Raw genomic sequence first — 17,179 nt, 5'->3', positions numbered from 1 at the left:
GTGCACTGATATGAAACTTCCTGGCAGATTAGAACCATGTGCCGGACCGAGACTCGAACTTGGTCTCGGTCCGGCACACAGTTTTAATCTGCCAGAAAGTTTCAAAAGCATTGTTGGCCAAAAACTCATTTTGTGACAGTATTTTGTTGTGCCTATTTGTGACGTAGCATCTCCACTATATGGTGAGTAGGAACTATCCTTTTCATAATATTGTTACATTCCATTCTGGATTTTCCATTGTTTGATTGCACCTTATTTATGTTCATATAGCTACCCACTGCTGCTTCTAGTGTTTGCACTCTATTCAGCTTCCTGGGAATGCTTGTCTTTTCCACTCCTTTGTTGGATTTTGGATGTGACATGTCTCTGTCACATTTTATTTGATCAGTGGTTGACACTCAGGAGTAAAAGGGAACTATGTTGCATCTATGTGCAAACTGGTTAACTATGTGAATGCACAGACAAAAAAGGCGACAAGCCATTTTTACAGTTAACAGGAGACAAGAACATTAATACCGTCATCAGTAAAGTCAATTAGTAGTGGTCTGTAAGTTGTTCCAAGCACACAAAAATATTTCTTCTTTTTATGACAGTCAAGTATTTTAATTTCTCTGATAAGACAAAAATTTACACAGACATATTACATACAAAAAATAACAACTATTTTGTAACTTATTACTGACTACTTCAACATCTCATATGAAATGCCAGCACTCACAATTAAAAAATATAATTGCTAGAATTATTATTATTCTTAGACTTATGGTTATGGCTATTAAGGTTATGGCTTTTTAACTCTTTTCAAAATATTAATTTCCTGTTGTTGCACTTGATGAAATTTTGACTATTTGTTACTTTTTTGGTATATTTTTATCTGGCCATGTAAAAACCTCCCACACCCAATATAATTTCATTTATGTGGTACACAAAAATAGCACAACACATCTGTTTGGAGCAGTGCTTCCTCAGTTATCATTTCTGACAGCATTTATTTTATTTTCTGGTTTACATATGCCAATTAAAATCAGCAGTAAAGTCACTTGGAAAGATATGGATGAGAAATTTGACAACAGCTACAAAGTGCCCATCCCAACATACCAGAAGCGATATAGGACATGAATGAGATTCTGTGCAAAGCACCTTTGAAAAGAGATACTGTTGGTAGATTTCTGGCTTGTAAGACAACGTCAAGGAGTGAAATGCCCATATAAAGAAGACATCACATCACAAGAATTATTGGAACTCTGGGAAAAGCTGAGCTTCCCTTTTATTTCAACAAAGAAAATTTATGCAAAGGTTCACAAATTCACAAAAGTGTTCAAAAATTTTAGAAAGCGGAGGAATGAAGTGTTTGAAACAATCTTACTCATATTTTTGATATTACAAAAACTGAGTGGAAACTGGCTTTGCAGTGAAGACAGAGAACTTCACAGAAAACAAACTGAAACAGGAGGCCTAGTGGGATACACTACTGACATCATAGTCCTTGTTGCCAACAAAATCAAGGTCACCACCGTCAAGTACCTATTCAATGAAGACATTTTGGCAGGATATGAAGACTTACAAAACTGCTATTCTGGCTCAGAAAAGGCACCAACACATGAAAGCCCAGAATGGAGATATGACATCAGATTTCTTTTTCAGCTCTGTGAAGTGTTCACCTATCATGAGGAGAAAAATAGGCCTCTGATCAAATGACAGAAGCTACCTGAAGCTACCTCCCCTTCATTGTGCCAGGTGGAATTGAAGGGCAATATTTACACTAGCTGCTTAGTTTTATCCTTCTGAAAAGGAGAGATCAGCTCAAAGTTACTTGTGACTTCACTGTAACTGCATGGGAAATGGTATGGTTTTCAAACCAGCACTGTTTAGAGGACACATACAGTGAACTTTATGCTGCTGGATCTAAACTGAAGTGCTCTAAGGCTCTAAAATCTTTTTCCATTCACTGGAAAAATTAATGATCCGTGCCTGATGTGCTTCACTCAAATGTGGTGACTGAGTGAGCTGTAAAGCTAATGGAAAAGCTTCACAGCACAGCAGAAGTGACAAATATCTTGACAACAAGTTCATAAAAAGTAATTCATAAATTTCAAACTTTCTGGTAATTTATTGTATACCATACTCCACTTACAAATGAAAGTTGTTTAAATTTGTTTTAGATACTCCCATGTAAAGCTATGTTTTGTTTAGTGTGGGAGGTTTTTTTTCACAATTTAACAAAATGGGTGACATTTTTGAGAGTTTTAGGCAGAAGTTCATTATGTGCAACCATAGAATTTTAAATTTGGAAAGTCATACCCCTAATGTTTTTGCTACATCTTCACTGTTCACAAACTGCCATGATTGCCTGGTAGTGACGGAAAATATCCACTGGGCTGTGAAAGGTAACTTCAAGGGCACTCTAGGTGTGTCACTGTTCACTGGGCTCCTCACTGTTATGATGTCTCTCAAATTAGGCACCTTACATAGAGATTAATGTTTGTTGTGTACTTCAGTAATAGATTACAAGTGTAAAGTGCGAACTAAGAGAGGATTTTAGATAGACTTTAATAACTGCCTCAAAAACAGCTACTGATAGAGCATGTACAAGTTCAGCATTCAAAGATTGCAGCCCATAATGCCTTTTCTCTCTCCCTATCAATAACAAAATTTTTATGGCTGCAAATCTGTATGACTGCAGTTAGGCATGCAGAGAACATGGCTACTTTTTTCTGCAGACCATCAAGATAAACCACCCACTTGAGAGCGATGTGAACTGCTCTTGCAGAAACTGTCATGGATAGAAGCAAGACTGCAGCACAAGCACACTCCAACATTCATGCAACAAATGCATTCATGAAAGAAACATGTACTGTATATAAGAAAACTGTAATCATGTAGTGGATAAATGTATATTTTGTTTGAGAAATGTCAACAAATTATAGTTCCATATGCCAAAAAATAAATTCACTGTGGTTTCAACAAAGGTGGGTAACTGAAAATACTTTCAACTTTGTTAAAAAAATAATCTTTAAAATTATTTAAGCTGCAATAAGTGGAATTAAATGAAGAAATTTTCCACAAACAGATTACAACTTATGGATAATCAGGAAACATGCTCATATATAAGCATATTCCCTAACGTTTACATGCTATGTGATCATCCATTATCTGTTTAACCACACTCCAGACATATATGTAGCCACATTTTTCTGGCTTCTAAGACAGGAGTGAAGTATTTCCATTACCTTTTCCAATTAACCACCCACTTCTTCAATTTTATACAATACAGTGCCCATTAGTGTTCCTCTGTGCTTGTGTGTAATTCAGTTCATTTACTATCAGGCCCTGGACACCAATGAGACAAGTGAAGCAATTTTTACCAACTAATTCTTCATATTTTACTTAGTGTGGTACTTTGCATTGGGATAATACAATTAAGAACACATGGATATACAGACATTGATAAAAAAATGAGCCATCTGCGTGCTGCATGTGTTTCACACAAAAAATATGACTAGACTTTATTTGAAAATGACATTGTGCTCTCCGTATTTTACATGATGGGCTAACATTGGTTTGGACAAAGACACGACATTAGCAATAGACTTTTCAAAAACTAGTGCACAAACACACATTAATACATATATTATACATTGTGAATGACACAACATCTCATTTCTTCATACCGTTTGGCAGTATTAAACAAGTTAGAGGGATAATGAATACACCAATATTTTCTAAGGGTCTTCTAAATATTTCTGTATTTTTGCGAGATTCTTAGTTAAAACTTTGCTCTATGTTATAATTTAATAAAAATGCATAAGGTCAAATTTGTCAGTGGGTGCTTAAATGTATTCTCCAGTAAGAGACAGAAGCTGAAAAAATTGTTACTTACATATTCACGTAAAAACTATTTAAGAACTACAAAATTTGTTCCTGCTGCAGCAACATCAAGTTTGTGAACACTAGCATTAATAAAGAGGGATTCCACCTCTCTGTAACCGTTCCATGTACAAAGCAAACAATAGTTTATTGTTTTCATAATAGTACGGATTATCAGTAGCGGTGAGAGATGGTGCATACTGGCTGAGTACGTGCTCTGACATCCATGGGTATTCCTGGCTTGTGGCGCAATTGTTTTCTATGAAGTTGCCATCAACACTGTGAAAATTAGTGCCACTATTCTTGTCTGTGGCACATGTGGGACCCAGTGAATGTGTTGACTGCAGCCGTTCATCTTTCATACTTTGCAAACCATTCCACTCTTCCACTGTTCCATCCTGAAATGTAAATATACAGTTAACAGTTGACAAGCACCACACAAAAGTGATGGTAACAGATAAGAAAAAAGTTATGTATAGACATTTATTTTCATGATAAGCTCACAAGGCCAAATGCTAGTCACAATGACACAATGGCAGAAAGGAACTGTCATATTTGGACATGTCCACAACCATAGTGTGAATGAAGAGCTGCTTGAATTGTTAAGAGTATCAATGTGGACTGGTCTAAGTGGCTACATGGGATGGTGAAGCACTTGCGGCAAATAATCTATACTACTATACAGGATTAGTAAGCAGAAAAGGTAGATGCTTTGAGAAGTAATAGTATTTGTGATTCTCCAAATGGACATATGACCTACTCCGAATGGTTTCCTAGATAGGACACGTTCAATGTACGTTGTTATTTATTTTCTGTATTAATCAGTACATTGTCATTGTTCACAAAATACCACAGTTGTGAAAAGGAATTTGAGAGGAACAATGTGGTACAGGGAACTTGTGGTCTATAAAGTCAGGAACTACTTTGAATCGGCCTACAAAAATTAACTGCGCTACAGTGCATGCATGCCGAGTGAGATTTTCAACAGTCTCTCGCTCCCTTCGTGCAAACTACTCATCCTGGAGAAGTAAATGAATAGGACCTTTTTTGCGGGAAATCTAATATGGTTTCACTTTGTACTGTGAGATGTTTTCACTGGAGGCCGTAGTTTTCGAGTCATTCAAGAAAAATGTACAAAACTAACATTCAACGTTTTCTATTTCGGAAACCACTGAGATAAGGCATACGTCCATATGAAGTTTTTTGTTCAAAAACACCGATATCTATCACCCTTCCCCTCACAGCATGTACCTTTCCTCTTGACTCTTCCTGTATGAAGACAAGAAGTTGTTTGTCATTTTACAAAAAAATCTTGAGAAGGTCTTGACCGATTTATGTCAAATTTTTACACAATATGCTAATAAACAATCAGACGGATGTAGGCTATATTCGCTTTTAAACAACAATGAACAGGTGTCCTGTTAAAAACAACTGCAAGAGAGAGAATGTTGTGCTGTGCTGTAAAACGGGTGGTTTAGTTTTCTTTCTTGCAGTGAGTTTTACCTACAATAGTAGGGCATTTAAACCACTAGACAAATTGTTTCTCCCATATACATGCCTTCTACTTGTATAAAATTGTACACAAAAATTGTATACACAACAATGCACTCTTTCGTTTTCTTCCTCGTAGTCGGTTTTAAGAGAAACATGAAAGTTGTATTCATTGTTTATCGGTTTACGATTGGAAGACTATTAAGGAATCTGAATTGTCCTTAACTTTGTAATCCTACCCACTCACAGATCAAAACTACACGAGACACGGTCATTGGAGCTACCACCCTCACAGGTTCCTTTCATACCTTGTATACAAACAATTCAAACTCATTTACCCACTAATTTTAAGTGACTTCATCTGCCAATCAAGGTTGTGTTTGCAATAACAATAAACAAGGCTCAAGGTCACTGGGGGGAAGGGGGAAGAGAAGATGGACAGAGAAGGGAGGAGGATATATGGACACACAGAGGGGGGAGGAGGAGGTGGGCAGAGAGACAGAGAGAGAGAGGGAGGAGGACAACAAAGTGGACAGAGAGAGAGCAGGAGGAGGAGATTAGGGTGTACATACAGGGGTAGGCAAAATAATGTGAACAGTGGTAGTAATTGGAAGGTTTTGTTTGACGGTCAACAATGCAGGTAAGGCATGTGTCACTCTGGACTGTGTGTGTTCAGTATGGACTAAGCATCAGTGCAGTTGTTTACAAGTAGTGCACACTTTGTATTTTCATTCAGAGACCAAGATTGACATGTAATGAAAGACCTAACAGAGTTCCAAAGAGGACAGATTGTGGGGGCCTGATTAGCTGGAGCATCAGTAACCAAGACAGCCAACTGTTTCAACAGTTATGAAAGCCTACACAAAACATTAAAAGACATCATCATGTAAACATAATTGTGAGCACACAGCAAAAGTAAATGACAGAATCGTCGTACGCTAACACGAATTGTGTCAAAACAACACAAAATCATGGCCATCTTTGAGACCCCAAATCTATCAACACTCTCTGCCTAGAACTCCATAAAGTGAATATTCATGGACAAGCTACTATACCAAAACCATTAGTGACAACAAACAACAGAAAGAAGCATAACACATGGTGTTATGCTTCCTGAATGGCTGATCAGTGGGAACATGTCACATGGTCCGACGAGTCAACGTTTTCATTATTTCCAACATCAGGCCACATTTACACCTGGACAATGCCAAAAGAAGCCAACAATCCTGATTGCTTGATTCCAATGGTTAAGCATGGAGGTGGATGTGATGGTGTGGGCAGCCATATCATGGTATTCTGCTGGTCCTATCATTATTCTCAAAGGCCATGTTACAGAGAAGAATTATGTGAACATTTTAGGTGATCAGGTGCACCCCACGATTCAAATGTTGTTCCCAACAATGATGTCATATTTCAGGACAATAATGCACCTATTCACACAGCCAGGACAATACAATTGTGGTATGAGGAGCATGCAACTGAACTGTAGTCTTCCCCAGCCAGTGCAGCCCCTGGATTTGGACATTATCGAGCCCTTATGGGCAGTATTGGAGCACAGACTCCAGAGCAGATTTCCACCTCCCTCGTCACTACAGGAGTTAGAAGTTCTGATCAAAGAGTGGCATAACATTCCACTGGGGACTATACAATCATTACATGCCAGTATTCCACGAAGAATTGCAGCTGTATTATGGGCAAATGGGGGTCCAACCCGTTATTAATAAACTATTCCCAAGTAAGTACAGGTGTTCACATTATTTTGCCTATCCCCTGTACAATTCCAATACATATTCAGCAATTATAAATCACTGTGGACTTTGCTAGTGCAGTATAAGATGAGTGACCATAAGAAGATCCTAACCTACAGTGATCCGAGATAAATGTCACACCTTGCCAATGACAATCAGTTTCACACCAGACAGGAATTCCTGTCATCAGTGAATGGAGGTCATCTCAGGCAGTTTCTGAGCAAATACTGCAAAGAGGAACTGTGTGTGACTGACATTTGGAGTCTGGTATCTCACAAGGAGCCATTACTCACAGCACCAGATAAAGATGCACGTCTTCAATAGGGCAATCAATACGGAAACTGCACAGCACCTGTACGGAGGCGCACACTGTGGTGCAACAAATCACACTCTAGCCTCTTTTCAAATGATGGAAAGCACTAAGTGCACCGATGGCCTAATGTCATCGTTTACAATATACCACAGTTGTGGAAATGAATTTGAGAGAAACAATTTTGTTCAGGGAACTTGTGGTCTATCAAGTCAGGAAACTACTTTGAACTAGCCTGCAAAAATTAACTGTGCTACAGTGCATGCACACCGAGTGATGTAGGTGTAGTTCCAGCCAGAGGTGCATCTATGACATTTTGGTGGTGACATCATGACTGCGGCGTACTTGTACAGGTTCTCTGTGAACTCAAACCAAGATGTTTATTCCAATACTCTTGGTGGCCATGTACTATCCTCTCTTTTACATTTTTATCATGACCACTTAAGTAATCTCATCTTCTAAGATGACAACAGCCAATTCATAGTGTTACACACACATGTTCCTAGCTCGATGAACACTTACGCACAGACTGCTCCTCCACTTGCCCACTAAATCACCTGATATTAATTACACAGAAAATGTCTGGGACTATTTGGAACATCAGATGGAACATAGAACTCAACATCCTCATTTTTGGTCAATGAGTGGCTTCAGCTCAATATAACATACTACTTCATCAAATTGTGACTATTATCAAGGCCAGAGGTGGTGTTAAATGGTATATATGGCTGAAGTTTAAAGGAATAGTTGACCATACACTGGATAGATTTGTACCAGTAGAATAGTTGATAGTGGATGGGAACATCATAGTATAGTCACTTGAAGACAATTCTAAAGAAGCAGAGATTACGGCATAAAAGAAAGTGTAGGACTATAGATAGATAGATAGATACACTAAATGAAAGATGTTTGGCTGTCAAGAGAATGCATGATTACCGTAGCAGAATACTGTCAAATGATATTTCACAAAACCCAAAGAAATTCTGGTCATATGTAAAGGCTGTTAGAGGCACCAAAGTTAGTGTCCAGTCCCTAGTGGATGAGGCAGGAACGGAAAGTGAGGGTGGTAAAGCAAAAGCAGTGTTCAAATGTTCCTTTACAAAGGAAAACCCAAACAAATGCCCCAATTTAATCCTTATACCACTGAAAAGATGAGTGAAATAAACATTAGTGTCAGTGGTGTTGACAAACAGGTGAATTCATTAAAACCGAAGAAAGCTCCTTGGCCCAATGGAGTCCCTATCGCAGTCTATACTAAATTTGTGGCTGAGGCAGCCCTTCTTCTAACTATAATCTATCATAGATCTCTTGAACAGAAAACCATGCCCTGTTCTTGGAAAAAAGCACAGGTCACACCCACTTGTAACGTGGGTAGGAAAAGTGATCTGCAAAACTACCATCCAATATCCTTGACATCAATTCATTGTAGAATTTTATAACATATTTTGAGCTCAAACATAATGAGGTATCTTGAACAGAATGGCCAAAAACATCAATCATGTGAAACCCAACTAACACTTATCTCACATGACATACTGAAAGCTTTGGATGAAGGCAGTCAGGTAGCTGCGGTATTTCTTAATTTCCGCAAAGCATTTGACTCAGTACCACATCTATGCACATTGTCAAAAGTACAACCATATGGATATGATCTATCAAGTGAAATTTGTGAACAGATTGAGGACTTTTTGGTAGTAAGGACACGGCACGTTTTTATCTTGGATGGAGAGTCATTGTCAAATGTAGAAGTAACTTTGGATGTGCCCCAGGGGAAGTGTGTTGGGATCCTTGCTGTTCATGTCATATATTAATGACCTTACAGACAATATTAATAGTAACCTTAGAGTTTCTAGAGATGATGCAGTTATCTATAATGAAGTACTGTCTGAAAGAAGCTGCATAAATATTCAGTCAGATCTTGAAAAGGTTTCAAATTGGTGCAAAGGCTGGCAACACTTTAAATCTTCAAAAATATAAAACTGTGCACACCACAAACCAAAAAAAATACCAACGGGTCACTGTTGGAATCAGCCAACTCATACAAATACATGGGTGTAACACTTTGTAGGGATATGAAATGGAATGATAACATAGGCTCAGTCACGGGTAAGGCAGATGGCAGACTTTGGTTTCTTGGTACAATGCCGGCGAAGTGCAATCAGTCAACAAAGGAGATCGCTTAAAAATCACTCAATCACTCATGTGACCAAATCTAGAATATTGCTCAACTATGTAGGACTCTTACCAAAAAAAGGACTATCAAGGGATATCGAACGTATACAGAAAAGCGCAGCATGAATGTTCACAGGTTTATTTGACCCGTGGGAGAGTGTCACAGAGAGAAAGAAGAAATTGAACTGGCAGACTCTTGAAGACATATGTAAACTATCCCAAGAAAGTGTACTAACAAAGTTTCAGGAACCGGCTTTAAATGATGACTCTAGGAGTATACTATAACCACCTACATACCACTAACATAGGGATCGTGAGAATAAGATAGGGATAATTACTGCATGCACAGAGCCATTCAAACAATCATTCTTCCCATGTCCCTTCCGCGAGTGGAACAGGAAGAAACCCCAATAAGTGGTACAATGGGACTCAGTCCCTGCTGTGCATTTCATGGTGGTTTGCAGAGTATAGATGAAGATGTAGTATCAATGTGGACTGTTCAAAGTAACTACAAGGATTTGTGAAGCACTTGCAGCCAAGTAATGTATACTACCACACAGGGTGAGTAGGAGGAAGGTATGTGCTTTGAGAGGAGATAGTATTGGTGATTCTGAACAAAAAACTTCAACTGGACATATGCCCTATTCTGAATGGTGTCCTACAGAGGACACATTTAATGTACATTGTTATTTATTTTCAATATTAATCAATACATTGCCATTGTTTACAACATACCACACTAATGAAAAGGAATTCAAGATGAACAATTTGGTATAGGACACATGATGTCTAGTGAGTAGGGAAATTTCCTCAAACTGGCCAACAAAAATTACCTACACTACAGTGCATGCACAGCAAGTGATAATTTCAATAGTATACCACTCTCTTCATGCAAACTACTCGTCCTAGAGAAAAAAATTAATGGGAGCATTGTTGCAGGAAATTTAATATGGTTTCAGTTTTTACTGCGAAATGTTTTCACTAGAGGCCGTGGTTTTCGAGTCATTCAAGAAAAATATACAAAACCGACATCAAGGTGTTCCATCTTGGAAATCATTCGGAATAGGGCAGATGTCTATATGAAGTTTTTTGTTCAGAAACACCAATACTATCACATCCTCCCCTCACAGCATGTACCTTTCCTCTTGACTCACCCTGTATGAAGCCAAGAAGTTGTTTGTCAGTGTTACGAAAAAATCTTGAGAAGTTCTTGACCACTTCCTTCAAATTTTTACACAATACTCAAATAATGGACAGACATAGGCTACACATCTTTTAAATATAAATAATACGTAACTGGCAAACACTGTTAGCAAAAATCTCAAAAAGTTCTCGACTTATTTACATCAAATTTTTATACAGTACTCTACAGACATTCAGATAGACACAGATTATATACACTTTTAAACAACATTACACAGGTTTCCTGTTAAAACCAACAGCTTATCAACTTATGATTAGAAGACTACTAAGGAATCTGAATCGTTTGTCACTTTATAATCCCACTTGTTCAAAGATTGAAACTATGTGAGACACGGTCACTGGAGCTACCATCCTCACAGGTCCAGTAGCTGAGAGGTCCCTGTCATACCTTGTATACCAATGATCCCAACCAAATCACTACTCATTTTAAGGTGAGATCAGACACCAATTTAAAAAGTTCTTTTTTTTCTACTATTTAAAAATTCAAACTTCCTGAACAAATTGGTGCATAATTTTTATAAAAAAATCTATGTAAGTGTATTTTTAATATTTTTTTTAACTTTTACTTGACATATCATCATGTCCACACTGATCTCAACATCCTTTCAGATTAGTATGCAAATCCTGGAAACTACATGCTCTAGAAGGCTGTTTTCTATGTTCTCCTTGGATTTGTTTATCACCAATTGGCTGTACTGATTCTTAAATATTCTTTGCTCATATGCTTGTAAATCATAGAAAACAAAACAATTATTTTAATATTTGGTAGCTTGCTGTTGTGTGCTGTTGCTCTCCGTTATCATTTAAAATGACAAAACTACAATGTATCTTCAAGAGATGCCAGAACAGAGGAAACAGGTACTATATAACTACATCAGTTGTGGATAGTAGTGAAATAATGCAAAATAATAGTTGTATTGGTGAGAAGACTGTTGATATTCCTTCCAGCACATCAATAAAAACAAAACAAAAAATAAATAAATAAATAAAAATAAAAAATCTGCAAGCTCACTGTGTATGAGATATATTACCCTCCCATGAAGGAAATGGAGTAAATATAATTACAGATTCGAATATTTCAACATCATTGTTGAAGAGACTGTAGCATGCAAGTCATGTGTCGAAGATATAGTGCTTTCTGAAGCTGTAACTGCCAGAAATGGATTAGTCTCTAAACTTAAAACTACATGCACACATTGTGGTATTGGTCATTTCTAACTTTTGTCAAATGCTCAATTAATGAACTATATGAAGCCAATGTGAGGTTATTTATGGACTTAGGTGCATTGGGAAATGTAGCAGTGATGGTATACTACTTTGTGCTCTCCTGGATCTACCAACCACACCCACAGAATATGAGAAGTATACTGAAATTATTGGCAACTGCATAGACTCCAGTGAAACTGCAGCTGCAGAAGCAGTCAACGAGAACGGTGGAGTAACAGATATTAATGCAGCATTTGACAGGTCATGGCAAAAAAGGATTCACACTTCCAAAAATAGATTTGCTACTGCAACAAGTATTGATACTAGTAAGGTGTGAGACTTTGAAGTTCTCACTAAATATTGCCAAAGATGCAACTTAGTAGGTGATAATGAAGAGAAAAAGAGTGCTCACAGGTCCTCATGTATAAAGAACTATGAGGGCTCAAGAGGCAGTATGGAGGTAGCAGCAGCTATGGCTACTTTTCATCACTCACAATCAGATCGAGGAGTTTGATATATGAAATATCAGGGAGATGGAGACTGTACATCCTTCAACACTGTTTTAAAAAGCAAACTCTATATTGAACCTATTACAAATCTTGAGTGTGCAAGCCATGTAATGAAAAGGATGAGAGCCCACCTTCATTAGGTGAAAAAGAAACTTGGCAACACCAAATTATCAGATGGAAACAGTATCAAATATGCTGGAAGGCTTACTGATGAAGTTATTTATCAATACTGTGGCAAAGCCATTAGAGAAAGGAAAAAAAAAAAAAACATGATTTGGAATGCACGAAAAGAGCAGAGTGTGCAACATATTTTCACAGGCTGTCCACAGATACTAACCATGTACGTAACTTGTGCCCACCTGCACCAGACAAATGGTGCACATATAGAAAACCAGAGGCAGTAGGCAAACTACATGAATTCAAAAATAAACATTCAGTACCTGAAGCAGTAATGAAGACCATTAAGCCTATATTCAGAATGTTAGCAAATCCTGACTTGTTAAGGAAATGGCTCCATGGTAAGACACAGAATGTTAATGAGGCATTTAACAATACCGTGGGGACCCAGATTCCAAAAAACGTCTTTGCAGGCATAAAACATTTAAGATAAGGTGTATGTGGTGCAGTTACCTCATTCTTGGGGATTTGTGCCACTCCAGTACCACATATTTTGCTTATTGACACAGCCAGACAAATGAAAATGTGCCTCATTGCTGAAGAACACTAAGGCGTCATGAGACAGCTCATCCTTACCCTCTCGATGTTTTCACGTATTATGATGGTTCTTGAAGGTCCTGCTTTCTTTTTCTGCACACTTCCAGTATCCATAGAGGTGTCTACCCATATAACAATAGATTTCCCATCAGGAACATGCCTGCAGGCATGATGTTGAATTGTTCCCCGAATACGTGCTGAATTCTGATGACCCAACGTCTATTCGAAAAGTAAGCCGCAACAGTGAACGTGCGCTCCTCTCTTGCCCACTGCATGATCGCTACTAAACTAAACTTAAGGGAAAGAAAAGGTTACAGTCTCGCACTTTTGACTGCACCGAAACCCACGCAACAACGAGTAACAGCCACTATGTGCTGCGCATTTCAAATAAGGAAGTCCCCACGCTGCGCCCTGTGTATCAGTGAACTAAATACATTCAGATGTTCAATTGATAAAAATTTGGTAGTGATATCTTCAATAGTTTGAGCAATAATGGGTTAAATGTTGGCAGAAATTTGCATTGTCAATATAGGGGGTCTGATCTCACCTTAGCGACTTCAATTGCGAATCAAGATTTTATTGGCAGTAATAATAAACAAGGCTCACCGTCAGACACATTGGCAAGGGGGGGGGGGGGGGAGGGGGGATGGAGGATATGGACATAGAAAGGGGGAAGGAGATGGGTAGAGAGAGAAGGGGGTGGGGGAGGAGATTAGGACTTATATACAATTCCAATACATATTCAGCAATTGCAAAGCATTGCGGGCTTTGCTAGTGCAGTATAAGAATAGTGACCATAAATAGATCCTAACCTACAGTGATCCAAGATAGGTGTCACACCTTGCCAATGAAAATCACTTTCAGACCAGACAGGAATTCCTGCCATCAGTGAATTTAGGTCATCTCAAGCAGTTTCCAAGCAAATACTTTGAAGGGAAACTGCATGTGACTGACATTTGGAGCCTGGTATCTCACAAAGGGCCATTACTCACAGCAGCACATAAAGATACAGGCCTCACATAGGCCAATCAACACAGAAACTGAACAGAAGCTTTCTGGAGGCACATACTGTCGTGCACAGCAAATCACACTCTCGCCTCTTTTCAAATGATGCAAAGCACTGAGTGCACCGATGGCCCACTGAGGGACTTAACTCACAGTGCTAGGAAGGTGTAGTACAGGCCGAGGTGCTTCTATGATGTTTTGGGGATGTTTTCAATATCATGACTGGGGCTCATTTGCACAGTTTTTTTGTGAACATGAACCAACATGTTTATTCCATTATTTTCTGTGGTCAGGTACTACCCTCTTTCTACAGTTTTATGGTGAGTACACTGTGGATAATCTCATCTTCGAAGATGACAACAGCCAAACTCACAGGGTTGTACACACAAGTTCCTGGCTTGATAAACACTCCAACACAGACTGCTCCTCCACTTGGTCATTAAATCACCCAATATGGTTCACACAGAAATTGTCTGGGACTATTTGGGAGCTCTGTCGATGAGTGGCATCAGTTAGGTATGATGTGCCTTAAGAAACTTCCGGATTCTCTTTTCCGCCAAATTGTGACTGTTATCAAGGCTAGAGGCAGTGTTACACGGTATTTAGAGCGATGTCTCCTAACTTTTTGACTAGTGTGTTTATTTCACATACATTAAAAATGTTTAATGTAAATTCTCCAAAATAATAAAGCATATGTCTTTGTGAAGCAATATCCCGTAACACATGACAAAAGAAACAAAGCACTCTTACATCACCAAACTCATTTAACCTTTAACTACACGGGTGGGGTCTCAGCAGACCCCATGCTACATTTTTGGTTTATAATTTCCACTGTTGGCGCACTACAGACTCGTCATTGTAGGTATTCTTAGTGTGCCACTGACGCTTGCAATAAGTGGACGTGCGCCGTGCTCTCGCAACAGTAAGTGCCTGTTTTTCATTGTTGGGGTACCTGTAGACCCCACGCGTGCTTTTACGTAGTATTTATTTACAATATGCTAATACAGTAACTTCCTCTTATTTCAGTATATTTACAACAATGACTCGCTTTCTTCGTGATGAGGATATTGCACGATTGTTGGTAGAAGGCCCTGACTCAGAAGTTGAAGACACAGAACTAAATGACCCAGATGAAGATGTTGATGACATCAGTGATCATAATTACGATACACAGTGAACGCCTTTCTGGTTCAGAGATGGAGCTAAGTGAAGGCTCTTCTTCTAGTGAAGAAGACGAAGAAAGGTCAGGGAACTATTTTTACGGTAAGAACAGATTCAAATGGAGTAAATCTGCCCCACATTCATCTCATGTACGACAGCACAATATTGTACGAGAACGCGCGGGACTAAAAGGACCTGCTGCTTGTAAACGTGAAATGTCGCCTGTAGAGAGTTAACTATTATTTAACAATGATGTGATTGAGAATATCGTGCACTGCACCAACAAAAAACTTGAGGACAAATATTCACCTCCATTATTACGGCTGTATTATGCCAACAACATTGCTTGCTGTTAAGTTACGAGCTTACCTTGGATTACTTCTGTTTACGTCGATATTCAAGTCAAATCATGAAAATGTTAGATCGCAATGGGCGATTGATTTTACTGGAAGAGACATTTTTTGAGGTGTAACGGGGATAAACAGATTTTCATTCATTCATTTCAATGTAACCTTTGATGACATTAGCACACGAGCAGAAAGAAAATCTACAGATAAACTGGCTTTGATACAAGGAATTTTTGAAAAGTTTATCAGCAATTGTAGTGTGAACTATTCTTGTTCAGAATATTTATGTGTTGATGAAATGTTGGTAAAATTTCGAGGAAGGTGCTCATTCAGAATGTTTATCAAAAGTAAACCTGGAAAATATGGCCTGAAAATGCAGTATATTTGCGATGCGAAAACTCATTACTTATGTAATGCGTTTATATACTCTGTAAAACCGCTTACCCAAAAAAATATCCCTTTCGCAGTGCCAATGCAGGACATGCTAAGACTTGCAGAGCCACTTTATGGAACTAATAGGAATATCACTGGAGACAGTATGGAGTGTAGCCATGTATGGAAGTGAAACATGGACAATAAATAGTTTGGACAAGAAGAGAATAGAAGCTTTCGGAATGTGGTGCTACAGAAGAATGTTGAAGATTACGTGGGTAGATCACATAACTAATGAGGAGGTATTGAATAGAATTGGGGAGAAGAGGAGTTTGTGGCACAACTTCACAAGAAGAAAGGACTGGTTGGTAGGACATGTTCTGAGGCATCAAGGGATCACAAATTTAGCATTGGAGGGCAGCGTGGAGGATAAAAATCGTAGAGGGAGACCAAGAGATGAATACACTAAGCAGATTCAGAAGGATGTAGGTTGCAGTAGGTACTGGGAGATGAAGGAGCTTGCACAGGATAGATTAGCATGGAGAGCTGCATCAAACCAGTCTCAGGACTGAAGACCACAACAACAACAACAGTTGGTTTACGTCTGTTGAGTTAGTAGATGCATTATTGAAACAAGGACTAACATACGTGGGTACTGTACGAAAAAACAAACAAGAAATTCCTCGTCAGTTTTTGCCTGATAAAAGAAGAGCCACTGAATCATCATTATTTGGATTTGTCCGGGACAAGACCTCGGCATCATTCGTTCCAAAGAAGTATATAAGTGTAGTTTTACCATCTTCCATGCATCACGAAGTGTCTGTAAATCAACAATCGAAGAAACCTGCAATTATAGACTTTTGCAATGTGACTAAGGGAGGACGTGATGCCCTGGATTTGAAACGGTCAAATTACTCTTGCTCACGTAGAACAAGAAGATGGCCGAACACAACCTTTGCTGCAATGCTGAATATTTCTCTTGCTAACGGATAAGTTCTTTGCGTTGGTTCTAATCCAAATAAAAAAGTCCAGAAGAGAATACATAAAGCCCACTGCAATGAGTCTTGTAAAACC

General features: G+C 38.6%; 1 protein-coding gene across 1 annotated transcript in view; it reads right to left on the bottom strand.

The window, feature by feature from the left end:
- Positions 1 to 615: 615 nt before the first annotated feature.
- LOC126458224 (uncharacterized) overlaps positions 616 to 17,179 on the bottom strand; it is a 31,055-nt gene continuing 14,491 nt past the window's right edge. Inside the window, exon 3 of the mRNA XM_050095121.1 lies at positions 616 to 4,265. Coding sequence (XP_049951078.1) covers positions 3,957 to 4,265 — 309 coding nt within the window. The 3' untranslated portion in view covers positions 616 to 3,956. The remainder of the gene's footprint in view (positions 4,266 to 17,179) is intronic.

Source organism: Schistocerca serialis, chromosome 2 (genome assembly GCF_023864345.2).
Source record: "Schistocerca serialis cubense isolate TAMUIC-IGC-003099 chromosome 2, iqSchSeri2.2, whole genome shotgun sequence".
NCBI classification, from domain to species: Eukaryota; Metazoa; Arthropoda; class Insecta; order Orthoptera; family Acrididae; genus Schistocerca; species Schistocerca serialis.
The sequence above is the reverse complement of the archived record's forward strand: the minus strand, read 5'-3'. Positions and strand labels throughout refer to the sequence as shown.